Source organism: Saimiri boliviensis, chromosome 14, assembly GCF_048565385.1.
Source record: "Saimiri boliviensis isolate mSaiBol1 chromosome 14, mSaiBol1.pri, whole genome shotgun sequence".
In the NCBI taxonomy this organism is placed as follows: Eukaryota; Metazoa; Chordata; class Mammalia; order Primates; family Cebidae; genus Saimiri; species Saimiri boliviensis.
This window is the reverse complement of record NC_133462.1, coordinates 47,426,925-47,442,795: the sequence shown is the minus strand read 5'-3', so window position 1 is coordinate 47,442,795 and position 15,871 is coordinate 47,426,925. Positions and strand designations below refer to the sequence as shown.

Sequence of the window (15,871 nt, the reverse complement as noted above, 5' to 3'; positions counted from 1 at the left end):
TCTACATCTATCTTTCCACACCGAAAGATCTAATATCAGCACAGGAAAGCACATTTTCCTTTGTACTAAAGCAAAGTAGCCAGTGAGTTTCAGAAGTGAGCAGTGTTTACAAATAAACATCTACACCTGTTCTTTAATAAACATCCAATTTTATTTACAAAGCATTAAAGCTTCAGCAAGAAGTACCCAAGGCTAAGTCTCATCTTGTACAAAACTACAGATTTTTTTTTTTTTTTTTTTTTTTTTTCCAGATGGAGTCTTGCTCTGCCGCCCAGGCTGGAGTGCAGTGGCATGATCTCAGCTCACTGCAATCTCTGCCTCCCGGGTTCAAGCAATTCTCCTGCTTCACCCTCCCGAGTAGCTGGGATTACAGGTACCCACCACCACACCCAGCTAATTTTTGTATTTTTAGTACAGATGGGTTTTCACCATGCTGACCAGGCTGATCTCGAACACCTGACCTCAGGTGATCCACCTGCCTCGGCTTCCCAAAGTGCTGGGACTACAGGCGTGAGCCACCGCGCACAGCCCAGAGTATTTTTAAAAACAAAATGTTGGGAGTGGCAGGGCAGGGATGACAAAAAGGAAGAAGAGAATATACATATATTGTACAAATCAAGAAATTCAAACTGAAATGGATAGAAGGCTTCAAAAGTTGAAAAAAATTCCGAAAGCATAAATAATTATTAGGAGCTACTGTCAAAGACAATTTGACAGGGCTGAAGATTTTCTCGGTAGCCAGTTTAGGAAGTGGACAGAGCACAAACATCCAAATGCACAGGCAGAGGAAACCAAGCTACTTCACACGTGGAAATATGGCAGAAACCCTCTAAGTCCCATAGTTTGCACACTGCTGCAGTGTACAGTGCAGAGGACTGGAATGGATACAATGTCTGTAAAACAAAAACATGTCTAGTGAACCCCCTACCAATCTCAACCACTAGCCTGACTCATGACAGTCTCAAAATGGGTATTTAAGAAAAAAAGTAGCAGCATCTAAAAATATAGACATTTTGCAACTGACTGAGGAAGAGCTCTCTCTTCAACTACTGAATATACTGGTTCTAAATGACGGAGTAGGACAAAGAGGCTCTTACTGATGTGCTCTACTTTGATTTCTATGCTAAAATCTAAAAGGTAATCAATGTGTTTGGCCACCTATAGGAGCATCCACCAACTTATTTATTTATTTATTTATTTATTTATTTATTTAGAGATGGAGTCTCATTCTATCACCTAGACTAGAGGGCAGTGGTGTGATCTCGGCTCACTGCAACCTCTGCCTCCCAGGTTCAAGTGATTCTCCTGCCTCAGCCTCCTAAGTAGCTGGGACTACAGGTATACGCCACCACACCCGGCTGATTTTTATATTTTTAGTAGAGACGGGGTTTCACCAAGTTGGCCAGGCTGGTCTCAAACTCCTGACCTCAAGTGATCCACCCACCTCAGCCTCCCAAAGTGCTGGGATTACAGGCGTGAGCCACCGCGCCCGGCCCACCGACTGATATGTTTCACAGTAAGCACAGTATTTAAATTCTCCTCTTAAAATACTGGAAAAAAATAAAATAAAAAAAAAAAACAATCCAGGTTAAGCACTTCCAGTCAGCTATAAACTCCACTCAGAGAAGCTACTGAGCCCTTTCCACACCTGGTTTCCTGACAGGATTTTCAGGGAATTTCAAACACCTAATGTATACATCTATCTAATCTGCTATTTTTATATAAAGAACAACAAATGTCAAAAAAAAAAAAAAAAAAAAAAGCTAAGCAACCTTTCACAGAAAGGAAGTGACTGAAAACACAGTAAGAAAAAGGAGCATAGGTATAGGAAGGGAAAAATACAATGACTGATGAGGACAGATTTCCACAGGAAGTGATAAAAAAAATTCACCTTGATCTTTGATTTGAACTATGCTGTTGCTGCTTTGATTCTGGACGGCTTTACTTTACTCCTTGCATAGATACCCCAACCCCAGTAAAAAAGTAGCTTGTTGAGAGACACCTTGGTTTGTATCCATCTCTGGAAGCCAGCACAGGTAAAGCAATATAAACTACTGATGATTCTTTGCTGGAGATGGATCAAACTAGCTATCTTCAAAAACCATGATTAATGACAGTCAACCAATATTGGAGGGAAAGAGGCAACGAGAGGAAAACAAGGGAAAATCCTGAATTGTTACAGCCCAGCTTCTTGCGCAAAATGTGGTATAGTAGGAAGAGAGGGCCTTCATTGTTCCCTTTCTGAAAATTCGAAATCTTTGAAGCACTTTCTTTTCTGCCCATCCTTTGCACACAATATGGAAACAGAGGAAGTATCTGGGGAGAGGATAAGTTTAAAATGAAAGTATGCAACAAAAGTTTTCCTAGGATACCAATAGCAAAATTTCAGATACGAAGTCACTCGAGGACATGCACTGAGGACAGAAGGCAAATGGGAGACAGGAAATGGCATGTCAAAATGACGCTGGGTACAATAAAGTTAGATGAGCAAAACATAGGTATCTTTCCTCCAGCAACATAACTAAGCATCAAAGTTTAAATGAGTCAAAATTCCTATCTGATGTCTTCACAAATCTTCATTCCTGAGAGCCTATTTGGACTGATGCTTGAAAGGGAAGGGAAGGGACGTATACTCTTCTTCAATAATTCACTTCTTCATTTAAACATAAAATTCACTCCTTCCACCTCCTGGGTGGGAGGCACAGGCCTTTGTTTTAAATTAAAGTCAATTTTCAAATGACTGACCACAGTGTCCAGATACCACATGATGGCAAAGTGGGAAAGAATGAAGAACTTCGAGGGTCTTCATAACAGTTCTGAGATTGCTCCTCCTGCTAAAGAGATCAGACACAAAAAGACTTCTTTTAGCTTCAATTTAGACCATTTACTTGTAAGAACAGAAATACTGAACGCTGGATGATACATTACAAGCACACATGGACCAAGAATTTCCCCTTTTTAAGAAAAGTCATAACCAACTCCAACTCCCAGTTACTCTTTACTGAACAACAAACAATCCAAATCCAACCCCACCACCCACCAATACTTTCCTCAGTACTGTCCCAAAGGGTGGGGGGGAAAAGCAAAATGATCAGAGTTCTACATTTTTTCTAAGCTGCTAATCATTCTCTAAGGTGCTAACAAATAATGCTTAACATTCCAAAACGTGCAAAAAGTAGAGGAGAAGAAATTTTAGGGTACTACACCAAGTGATTAACAGATGAGCAAGACACCCTCTTCCCAGCACCACAGTTCCTTAAGTGACATACTTATCACCTTAGAATCCCAAATACGGTGAAATGTTCAGCTACACATTTCGACACACCAACGATGATCAATAACGATGATCAATAAATAATATCCTGAATAGTAAAATGAAATGAACACTTCCCTGATTATTCCATAGAAACTGCTCAACCTCTAAGAGGCATCCTTAAATGAACCGCTGTGAAATATTAACTAGGAAGTGTAAAAAGAGAACAAAGTGAAGAAAATCCTCCCAGATGTCATTTGGAATGGCAGAGAGCATGCCACTTGAAGGTAAAATGGTTAAAAAATAATCACCAAATTATGAAAGAAAAGTACCCATTTATATAACTTTGCTTTTAACATGATTTTTAAAGTTCCTGCACAAATGAAAACTGGCAATAAAAATATATTCACATGTGCCTGAGAACAGATTGAAGTTACAATGAGATACAAACTCTCTACTGAATGTTACGTTGTTAAAAATCAAACTTAGCCAGGCCTGGTGGCTCACACCTGTAATCCTGGTACTTTGGGAGGCCAAGGAGGGCAGATCACGAGGTCAGGAGTTCAAGACCAGCCTGGCCAACATAGTGAAACCCTATCTACTAAAAATACAAAAAAATTAGCCAGGCATGGTGGTACATGCCTGAAGTCTCAGCTACTTGGGAAGCTAAGGCAGGAGAATAGCTTGAATCCAGGAGGTGGAGGTTGTGGTGAGCCGAGATCTCAGCACTACACTCCAGCTTGGGCAACAGAGTGAGATTTCATCTCAAAAAAAAAAAAAAAAAAAAAAAAAAATCAAATTTAAACTTTTCATAGTTCAGTCAGATTAAAAGCTTAGTTAGCATCTGTTTTTCAGATTTCTCTCAATATAAATCACAATGAATTCCTTGCATTGATTTTTTAAAAACCTCTTGAGATAGAAAAATCCACTCCACAAGATTCAATATTATGCCTTTACCACTTTAAGGCAATTTCCACCAACTGTTCCCACAGGTACCTTGACCAATTTAGTTTTAATGGTGTAAAAATGAATACAACATTGCCATTTCAAACCTAAATTATAATAGGAGAAAGTGGTTTGATCACTAATCAACAGCATTAGTAATGGGCACTCAAGATGACCTTATACTGGTTAGCTGAGGGCAGCTCATGTTTCTATACAGTCTTTATTCTTCTGAATAGACAAAACAAATAAACAAAAGTCAAACAAAACAAAAGCTTGTTGAGGCATCAGGCAACAAATCAAAACCAGAGCAAGCAGTACCATGAGCAAGATGAGACACACAGAAATAACAATACAGAAGACTCCAGCCAATTTAAAGACCTGAAGCAGGAACTGCCCCCAAGGAAACACATGATTTAGCTGCAACGAAAAGGAAATCTCCAAGAATATAACAGGTACGAAAACTCAGCTCAAAATGACCTGCCATTACTGGTACTTTCCAGTAGCAGCCCAATCAAGGGTGGCCTAAGAGAACACGGGACCATGATTTCCAACCCTACCTTAGTTAGCTAATAAGATCCCATAGAGTAAGAAAGACTACCCTGATTCTAGCAGGAATTCATCAACTAGTCTTCACAAGGAAAGGAGGGAGGGAGGGAAGAGAGGGGAGGAAGGAAGGAGAAAAAGAAAGAAAACTAAACTACCAAGCATTAAAAAAGAAAAAGTCACAGATTCAGTAAGTGGCTTGGAGGTGGTTCAGAGCTCTGGGGCGATGGGCCTGGCACCAGGGCAGTGGTGTGGCGCAGCCCAAGACAGGGAAATCTACATGGTGCCGTCCACTTCCCAAAGTGTCACTTCTGCTCACTTTGGCCCTTGCCATCTCCAACAGACCCAGGCATGCACCAACCCCTCCAAGTCTACCATCTTATGAGGCCTTTAGAACATGTATGTAACCGACCACACCTTCATCCCACTTTACTACTGATGTTTACTGCCAAGGAGCCCTAGCTCTTGGGCCATCCTTGAGCGATCACAGGCAACTAGGAAACTGCTGATTCTGCTCGCATCTCGAGTTTCTGGTCTCAGGACTGTCCTCTAGAGAGTATCTGAAGTAATTGAGGAGCATTTGATAGATGGTGCAGACTATGTCACCCTGGTCCTTCCAAAAAGTCCCAAGCTCGGGGTTACCCTCACCAAGCTCCACTCTGGGTCCTCACTCAACACAGAAAAGCATATTCTCCAGTTGCAACATACAACAGACTACGGTAGCTTTGTTAGGGCGAATCAGTTTATGCAACCGTTTCTATAATAACTGGTCAACTGTGGATATTAACAAACAGATGTCACTCATCTAACTTGGGTAGTAACATGGCCTACAAACTATAATCCTGCCTTTGAATAATCTGGCTCAAATGTAAAAGTTGTCCATGGGGCAGGGGGCTAAAACCTTTCATCTACAAATACAACCCTCAGACTGGTGTGATTTTTGAAGATGGTTTGGCCTCAGACGTTCTGGATCAGGTTTCCTTTCTTAATACCCAGTGGAAAATCTACCCAATTACTATATAATGCCTTTTACTGAAAATCTCCAAGGTATGGAAGAATATGAGATCCAAATGCCAGAGTTTTCTTCAGTGGTCTTGATGGGCCATATGCAAAGCAGCAGCAGGTACCAGTCTGACTTGGCTTGCTCAGGGCCCTCCAAGATGACCATGTTTGGGTGAGGCCCTATCCTGACCCAAACAATCCCACATAAAAACATGGTAGGTTGTCCTAAAACAGACTTTTGATGGAATTCTCTGTGATACCAAGTTTCATCACTCTCCCCAAAATGTTCAACCTTCACAAAGATCCAAACCACACTGCAGCTGGTCAATAAAACCGAATGTAGTCCTTCTGTGGAAGTCTTGAAACTACCCCTCAATATCCTCTTGAGGTTTTTGGAGTTTTTTGGTTTTTTTTTTTTTTAATTTTTCTTTTTTATTTTGTAGAGACAGGGTCTATGTTGCACAGGCTGGTCTCAAACTACTGAGCTCAAGCAACATGACCACCTCAGCCTCCCAAAGTGCTGGGATTATAGGCATGAGCCACTGCACCTGTCTGGTTTTATTCTTCGAGACAGGGTCTCACTTTGTTGCCCAGGCTGGAGTGCGATGGCGTGAGCATAGCTCACTGCAATATCAAACTCCTGGGCTCAAGCAATCCTCCTGCCTCAGCCTCCTATGTTACTAGGTGCACCACCAGTGTGCAGCACACCTGACTAATGTTTTGATTATTTTGTTTCCCAGTCTGGTTTCAAACTCCTGGGTTCAAGCAATCCTCCTGTCTTGGCCTCTCAAAGTGTTGGGATTATAGGCATGAGCCACTGCACCCAGCTCAAGGTTTTTTGTTTGTTTGGCTGGCTTGCTATTTATTTATTTATTTATTTGTTTGTTTATAAGATGGGGTTTCACCTTGGTGGCCAGGCTGGTCTTGAACTCCTGACCTCAGGTGATTCACCCACCTCGGCCTCCCAAAGTGCTAGGATTACAGCCGTGAGCCACTGTGCCCGGCCTGGTTGGCGTTTATACAGATTAGGTCTCACCATGTTGCCCAGGCTGGTCTTGAATTCCTGGGCTCAAGAAATCCTCCTGCCTCAACCTCCCAAAGTGCCAGAATTACAGACATGAGCCACTGCACCAAGACCCAGCTGAAGTTTTTTAAAAAAGTGAAATGGTTTATTTACCATACATTTCCTTTTGAAAAACACATAATTAGGATACATAGGTTTTAAGAAGCTAGGAGACTATGTCCTAAAAAGCGTTTTAATTAATTAAGTTTGGCCACATTTTAGCTCTCTGGGCCAGGGAAACCTATTTAAACTTTACATTGTGTTTCTTCTGTAGTGGCATCAGTTTGTGCAAGAAGTGGGTTTGGAAGGATTGTTTTTATTTATATCTAGTCAATCTGCAATCTTTTTTTTAAATAAAGACGACGAGGTTTCACCATGTTAGCCAGGATGGTCTTGATCTCCCAACCCTGTGATCTGCCCACCTCAGCCTCCCAAAGTGCTGGGATTACAGGCATGAGCCACCGCGCCCAGCCAATCTGTAATCTTTGCTGGCAATGCCCACATGACTGCTCCAGGATACTTTGCAATATGTACAAACAGGCCAGGTGTGGTGGCTCATGCCTGTAATCTCAGCACTCTGGGAAGCCAAAGCAGGTGGATCACTTAAGGTTATAAATGTTGAGAAAAAAATATTGGTACTCAGTGGTATAGTACTGAGCTATGAAAAACTAAAGTCTTAATCTAGTAAGCTTGAGGTGGAATGCTCAAAATGATGAGTAACTGAGTCTATTTCAGCTTTTCTGCAAGAGAATTCATGTTTATAGACAATGATTAACTGACATAAGTTGAAAATTAAACAAAAGAATTCTGTTTTGCACTATAGTCCTTATCACATTTGAACACACTTAGATTAAAATTTTAAAGTCAGGGGGAGCCTGAATACAACCAGACACGTGGTTGTATCAATCCTATCTTTGAGTCTACCAAACTAGCCACAAGAAAATTGAGAATACTGTATTAACTAAAGCAGTGTTTCTATATAAAGAAAAAAAAAAAAAATTTCCAAAGCCCAATGTTTACACTCTAATTTGATTAACATTTTCTAAACAAGAGACCATTTGGCCTAGGTTCACAGATATTTGGTAAGAAATTGAAATTGTTTTCTGTCCCCCAATAAAAATCCCTCAGTAATACAAAAGTGAAAAAACCCAAATCGTATGTATCAAAAGGCTTAGAAGTTAAAAAGCTACACAGATACTGTAGTTTCTCTCTTTTTGGTAATCTACTCCTATTTTCAGATATTGGGGGAAAAAAAAGCAAAAACCAAAACAAACCGCATTTCCTTTCTTAACATGATGGTACTACCAACAACTTCATTATTGCTTCTGGACTACTGGGAGAGAGAAAGACAATACCTATGGGATTTGAACAATTTGAAGAGGGAGAGAAAAGATGCTACAGTGAACCAGTCAAGGGCTACATAAAACAAACTAGTATTTCTGGCTACTTGTCTGCCTCTTTCATTTGAGACAAAACAAACAAAAAAATCTAAGAGAAAATATGGACGAAGAAATGAATTAAACCAGGGGTTCTTACCCTTTTTTGGGTGATGAATTCCTATAGGAATCTGAGAAAAGGTATGGACATCTTCCCCAGAAAAATATTCACATAATATTTTGCATGTAACATCAGGGGAATGTAGATTTCTTGAAAACTATTTACAGACCCAAGGTAAAGAGCCACTGAATTAAGCCCAATCTGGTTTAGCCTGCCCTTAGCAGCAGCTTAAAATTCTGAGATGATCTGCCGCTGGGAAAAAGGAGGGAAGGGAAGGGGAAAAAAGGCTGCAGTTAAATGAAGTCAAGGGCTATACAAAGCAAGGCCACGAAGCAAGCCAGACAGTGCTCTCAGTGTGTCCTTACCTGTCAAGGGCTGGCTGAGTTCCGCCTGCACTTTACCCTTCGCTGATCCTTCCAGAGGTAAACCTCTGTCCCCTTTGTAGAGTTTCGGTTTAAATGGAGAATCTTTCTCTTTACCTTTTGATCCTTTAGGCCGGCCTGCTTGCTTCTTCTTGGATTTGCCATCCCCCTTCACACCCAGTAATGGATGGACTTCTGTAGGACAGACAGGCATGGAAAGGAACCCACATGACACCAGTCCCATCACCCCAACCACAACTTTGTTGAGCAAAGAATGTTGCTTTGTGTCCCAGGTTAATCAATAAAGAGAAAGGTCTGTCTTATTTCTGTAACTACGAAAGAATGGCCATTAAATGAGAAGTAGTTGCTTGGCCAAAGGCAAACACGGCCTTTATCAAGCTTGTCCAACCTGTGGCCCACAGGCTACATGTGGGGCCCAGGAGGGCTTTGAATGCAGCCCAGCACAAATTCATAAATTTTCTTAAAACATTATGAATTTTTTTTTTTATTTTTAAAAATTCTCATCAGGTATCATTAGTTAGTGTATTTTATATGTGGCCCAAGATAATTCTTCCAATGTGGCCCAGGGAAGTCAAAAGACTGAACATTCCTGGCTTATATGTTCATGCCAACCACAGTAACTCTAAATTGAACAAGAAATTGAAATATGCACTGATACTATCAAATCAAGCCAGAATAAGAAGGAAAACACACACACGTGCACACACACACACACATACACAGAGAGGCATGTGACAGCAGAGAGAGAATGGGCTTTGGAACCAGACAGACTAGAGTGAGAATCCTGACTCCACCACTTGCTGTGAGACTTTGGGCCTGTTACAGAACCTTTTACACATAACCTAAGTTTAAATTTTCTCCTTTAAAAAGCAGATAATTCCACTAGAGACTTTTAAGATAGAGAAAAAAAAAAAAAAGCAGGTAAAACAATGTGCAGTTGATATAAGAGTCAGCAATGGTAATATAAACCCAACAGTGTCTGAAACAGAACAGACACACGAATCAATAGCATCAGGAAAATAAGTAGTTGCAAAATGTGATCTGCAGTTGGCTAAAAGAGAAGAGGAAGGGCTAGGCGCAGTGGTTCACACCTGTAATCCCAGCACTTTGGGAGGTCGAGGTGGGCAGATGACCTGAGGTCAGGAGTTTGAGACCAGCCTGGCCAATATGGCAAAACCCCGTCTCTACTAAAAATACAAAAATTAGCTGGGTGTGGTGGTACCTGTAGTCCCAGCTACTCAGGAGGCTGAGGCAGGAGAACTGATTGAACCTAGGAGGCAGAGGTTGCAGTGAGCCGAGATCATGTCACTGCACTGCAGCTTGGGCAACAGAGCGAGACCCTGTCTCAAAAAAAAAAAAAAACCTGGGGGGGGGCAGGGGAAGGAGGATGCTCAATAGTAAACACACCACACCTCCATCTATCTCTACCTATCCTAAAACGTGATAATAAAGACTTCCCAAGTTAGACTATAAAATTTTGCTGAGGCCGGGCACAGCAGCTCACGCCTGTAATCCCAGCACTTTGGGAGGCCAAGGTAGGCGGATCACGAGGTCAAGAGATCGAGACCATCCTGGCCAACATGGTGAAACCCCGTCTCTACTAAAAATACAAAAAAGTAGCCGGGCATGGTAGCACACACCTGTGGTCCCAGCTACTCGGGAGGCTGAGGCGGAAGAACTGCTTGAACCCAGGATGCGGAGGTTGCAGTGAGCCAAGACTGCACCACTGCACTCCAGCCTGGTGGCAGAGCAAGATTCCGTGTCAAAAAAAAAAATTTTTTTTTGCCAAGAAGAATGAAAGGATTGTCCAAGTCTAAACAGTACTTTACACCTAGTAAAACCACTCTTTGGGGAAAAATTTAAAAGAATGGTATAATAAACTCAGCCTACGGTCAGAAGAATTAAATGCAGCATCTTAGGCAAAAGTACTGAAGGGCAGAATTTCTCCATGTTAAGAGAGAAGTGAACACAGATGCAATTACAAAGTGGTAAAGCACTATAAAATAGACTCATGGGAAGATTTCTTTAAGGTAAAATCACTCAAACAGGAAATTACCAGATTGAGCTGGGGAGTACAGAGTGGCATCTGCCAGGCCAGAGGAACAAGACACAGCTCTTACCATCATTTGGTACTCCTTGAAGTTCTATGTTGGTTGTTTTGGGTTTCTTCTTAGGTGGCTGGGACCCATCGGCTGAGGACTGCCTCTTCTTCTCTGAACTAGCCCCTTCATCCATCAAGGAGGTTTGGACTGCATCCGGTGGGGGGCCGTAAGGATTTTCTTCTGGGTCTTCTACCTCAGGAGCAATGGGTAAATACAATAGAGCCTTTGAATCTTCCAGCTCTTCATCACTATTTGGAGCAGGAGCAGACAAGGGATTGGAAAAAAGAGGAGATAGTTGCTTAAACCATGAGCCCTTCCTCTATCACCTTAAGCATAAGCAACAGATATGGATCTAGAACTTTAAGAAACCCAAGATGAATAAAAGGGAATCAGACAATGTAATTGATAAAATTGATGATAAAAATAAACAGGATAAATGATTATTTTGGTTCCTTAAAATTCTCTATCAGGGAGAAGTGAAGGGAAAATAGGACTAGAGAAGAAAGACTATATTATATTTCTTATACATCAAATGAGCTATCTCTTTTAGTTAATAAGCAGACGAAACCAAAGGGATAGCCAGTGGAACTGTGGAGTACTCCCCAAGAGACCAGGGGCAGCAGTAGCCAAGGTGCCCAGCCTTCCAGACCGGCTCACCTGCTACAGAAGGCAGCGATAGGGTCCACGCTGGTGACATCCACTTCTTCATCTTCTGCAGCATCAGCCCCTGCAGGAAAAAAACACAGGAGGTGTTTGAGAAGTGAAAAACTGCTTTTTATTTGCAGCTTAAAGATTTTCAAAAGCGGAAGTACCAGAGAAACAGGAAAACCAAACAGTTCACTTTAATCATTTAACAACTATGTGTTGGATTTCCATCCTATGCTAGGCAGTGAAAATAGTGCAATGACCCAGAAAAAGTCGGGAACAGCTTTTCAGTAAAAGCTTCATAGTCTAACTGGGAAGACAGACACAGTTTCAATTTAATACAGTAATGGTATACCTAATGTACTCAGCATATGGGAAGGAGGAACAATTTATGTGGAAATCTGGGAAGGTTTGACAGAACATAACCCTATAATCTAGAACACTGTGCTTCCCTGGAGGTCCTCCTAAACACATTAGGCATGCAGGTTATCTAATATCACAAAAGTGACGACTAGCACTTTCAAACTAAAGAGAACCAACCTCACTTCCATTCCCCTGGTTCCTGGCACCATCAAGTGACTCAGAAGTTAGTAACTACTCACTGACAATTGGGCATCTTAAGCATTCACCCACACAAACCTTACTATGTTATAAAGCCCTATGTTAGACAATATGGGGATAAAAAGTCAAATCTGGCCGGGCGCAGTGGCTCAAGCTTGTAATCCCAGCACTTTGGGAGGCTGAGGCGGGTGGATCACGAGGTCGAGAGATCGAGACCATCCTGGTCAACATGGTGAAACCCCGTCTCTACTAAAAATACAAAAAATTAGCTGGGCATGGTGGCACGTGCCTGTAATCCCAGCTACTCAGGAGGCTGAAGCAGGAGAATTGCCTGAACCCAGGAGGCGGAGGTTGCGGTGAGCCGAGATCGCGCCATTGCACTCCAGCCTGGGTAACAAGAGCGAAACTCCGTCTCAAAAAAAAAAAAAAAAAAAAAAAAAAAGGCAAATCTGAATTTTCAAGGAGCTCCTATCTAGAAATTCAGAAGAGATAAAATCACAGTCATAATCATAATAGAAATTAACATCTTAGTGCTTATTATGGCCCAGGTATATACTAAGTGCTTTACATGAATTATTTCACTTACTCCCACAACCCTAAAAAGCAGGTACCATTATTATCCCTATCTTACACATGAGGAAATTCAGTTTAAGTAGTATTATGCCCAAGGCAGTCTGACTTCAGAGCCCAGGCTCTTAACCCTTCTCTTACTGACAAAGGAGTGACAGCATACACGAGACAAGCTGAGCACTCTTAGCACAGTGACTTCTTTGCTAGGTGCTGCATGTACATCCTCACTTAGTCATCTGCAATTAATCAGGAAATATACAATGATATGTTAAAAGAGCTGCTTGAGCCCTGGTAATACCCATATAAGCCATTAGTTAACACCTTATAAATTAAGGCTCTCTAAATACTGCGAAGACTGTATAAGCTTAAAGAAAAACAGGGGCCAGACACAGTGATTCATAGGCTAGGCACAGTGGCTCACATCTGTAATGCCAGCACTTTGGGAGGCCAAGGCGGGCAGATTACCCGAGGTCAGGAGTTCCAGACCAGCCTGGCCAACATGGTGAAACCCTGTCTCTACTAAAAATGTAAAAAAAAATTAGCCAGGTGTGGTGGCAGGCACCTGTAATCCCAGCTACTCAGGCAGGAGAATCACTTGAACCCGGGAGGTGGAGGTTGCAGTGAGCTAAGATTGCGCCATTGCACTCCAGCCTAGGCAACAAGAGCAAAACTCCATCTCAAAAAAAAAAAAAAAAGCGAGGCAGGTGGCCATTTTAGACAAAGTGCTGAAATAAATTTACAATACAAATGAAGAATATTAAGTAAAGCAATCATTTTCCCTTTAAGAAATCCTATCTGCAATTGAGAAATATTACCTGTCTGCTCAGGCTCGCTCTTATCTTCATCTTCAATATCAAATTCTGATTCTCTTTCTTCATATTCTACATTTTCATCCAATTCTTTGAAGTCTGGAGCAAATGCACTCCAGTTTTCCTATACAACAAAATATACTGCTTAACCATATGTGAAAGCAATAATCTGTAATCTACACATTAATGATAAAATGAAACATCTGAGCATGAAAGGAATTCACAATTCTTAAATTTCGCAGGTAAGAAAAAAATGAGTATCCACAGGTTTTACTAGCTTAGGTATTTCCTATCTTAAACATTCTAAGTTATTCACTGTAGCTCTTTTGATTCACTGCCTTCTTTACTTGCTTTAGGAATTCTGAGGTAAAATGTTAAATTTTCTTATAAGTACACTGATTATAAACATAGTTTAAAGGTGTTCAAAGTAAAATTAAGATGTAAAACAGAAACTGAGCTGAAAGTAAGAAAAGCAAAAGAAAAACATATCTCAAATAAGCAACAGAAAAATGCAACAGAAAGTTCACTAGAGGCTGGGCGTGGTGGCTTACCCCCACAATCCCTTGTGATCCGCCCACCTTGGGAGGTCAAGGTGGGAGGCCAAGGTGGATGGATCACGAGATCAAGAGATTGAGACCATCCTGGCCAACATGGTGAAACCCTGTCTCTACTAAATATACAAAAATAACTCGGCGTGGTGGCGTACACCTGTAGTCCCAGCTACTCAGGAGGCTGAGGGAGAAGAATCACCTGAACCCGAGGCGGAGGTTGCAGGGATCCGAGATCGCATCACTGCACTCCAGCCTGGTGAAAGAGTGAGACTCTGTCTCAAAAAAAAAAAAGAAAGTTCACTAGAGTTTCTCCCGGAAAAGAGCTAGAAAATCAACTTGGGGGCCAGGCACGGTGGCTCACACCCGTAATCCCAGCACTTTGGGAGGCTGAGGCGGGTGGATCCCGAGGTCAAGAGATCGAGACCATCCTGGTCAACATGGTGAAACCCTGTCTCTACTAAAAATACAAAAAATTAGCTGGGCATGGTGGCACATGCCTGTAATCCCAGCTACTCAGGAGGCTGAGGCAGGAGAACTGCCTGAACCCAGGAGGCGGAGGTTGCGGTGAGCCAAGATCGCGCCATTGCACTCCAGCCTGGGTAACAAGAGCAAAAATCCGTCTCAAAAAAAAAACCAACTTGGGACCAAGACCTTCCCACCAAAATAAAGTGCAACTAGATGCACTGAACCTATTTAATCAGGTTGTGTGATTCATATGCAAAAGAAAATAAACAAGGTAGTTTTTAGCTTCCTACGTATAAGGTTCTTTGATAAAAAGAAGGGGTATCTAGTTTCAAAGCAAGTAAACTAGAATACTTACTACTTGATTCTGTGCCCAGATAGATACCACTCCACTAGAAATGGATGCTATTATGGGTCGAACAGGATGCCACTAAATTTTAGTGAAAAAAAGAAAAATAGGTTTTAAGAACAGATTCCAGATTTTCTGGATTCTGTGACTAACAAGCAATGTCCTAATGTGCTTACAGCGACATCCAAGAGGAGTTCTCCTCTAGTCCCATGGAGAATCTTCACCAGGTTGCCGATGCTCTTCTCCCAGATGTATAAGGCATGCTGCCGGGCAGAACCTGCCACTATATATTCTCCATCCCCAGAGAAACAACATTTCTTCCATGGGGTCCTAAAAGACAAGGAAAGTACCAAGGAGAGCTGGAACTCAAGCCCAGGTCATAAATGATCACATACTCTTCTAGACTGGGATACGTACCTATTCACCAAATCCTGTAATTTCTGCATAGGTTCAGGCTCTCCATCTCTTCCACATGTTAAGATTTCTCTGCCATCATAAACTCTGATTATTCGATCTGCTGTGTTTATTAAAAAGCAACTACAGGAAGAATAAAAATATCAACACCAGAGGTCAGAAATCTGTTTCTTAGTACCACAAAACAACTAATAAACTGGGGAAGAACTGAGAAAAAAATCTAAGTAACAGACTAGAATATTTACATATCTACTTGCCATCTTCCAAACCAAAATATAATTTGAAGTGAGAGTATGTTTCATACTTCCTGTGTGTCCCTGAACCCAAAATACACAAACTGTCACTATTAACTAAGTTCCAAGACCTCTCTACTGAAACCATCTTGCTATATTCACAAGTTTATTATAAAACAGATACAAATACTTCATTTCTCTGATCTGTTTTATTCTTCTAAATGAGGTAATAAGCTAAATATGTCATTTTAAAACATCATTTTTACTATGACATTAGAAATCTTAAAAATCTATATATTAGTTATTTCACTTTCTTAGACTTCACTGACTGTAGCTTTTTCTTAATTCAAGAGAATTCTGAACGTTAATATCCTCTATGTCAGCTGTCCCCAGCATTTTTGGTACCAGGGACTGGTTTTGTGGAAGACAATTTTTCCATGGACCAGGCTGGCAGGAGGGTTATGGTTTCGTATGAAACTGTTCCACCTC

General features: G+C 41.4%; 1 protein-coding gene across 3 annotated transcripts in view; it reads right to left on the bottom strand.

The window, feature by feature from the left end:
* Positions 1-129: 129 nt before the first annotated feature.
* The window catches only part of RBBP5 (RB binding protein 5, histone lysine methyltransferase complex subunit), a 36,653-nt gene continuing 20,911 nt past the window's right edge, over positions 130-15,871 (bottom strand). The window contains exons 7-14 of one of the 3 annotated variants that reach the window (XM_039466894.2): positions 15,153-15,272; positions 14,912-15,065; positions 14,745-14,816; positions 13,380-13,497; positions 11,446-11,515; positions 10,807-11,036; positions 8,669-8,860; positions 130-2,831 (exon numbers count right to left, since the gene is read on the bottom strand). In XM_039466894.2, the coding sequence (XP_039322828.1) occupies positions 2,806-2,831; positions 8,669-8,860; positions 10,807-11,036; positions 11,446-11,515; positions 13,380-13,497; positions 14,745-14,816; positions 14,912-15,065; positions 15,153-15,272 (982 nt within the window). In that variant the 3' untranslated portion in view covers positions 130-2,805. Of the gene's footprint in view, positions 2,835-8,668; positions 8,861-10,806; positions 11,037-11,445; positions 11,516-13,379; positions 13,498-14,744; positions 14,817-14,911; positions 15,066-15,152; positions 15,273-15,871 lie in introns of all 3 variants that reach the window. The other 2 variants (XM_039466895.2, XM_039466893.2) reach the window with 2 other exon arrangements.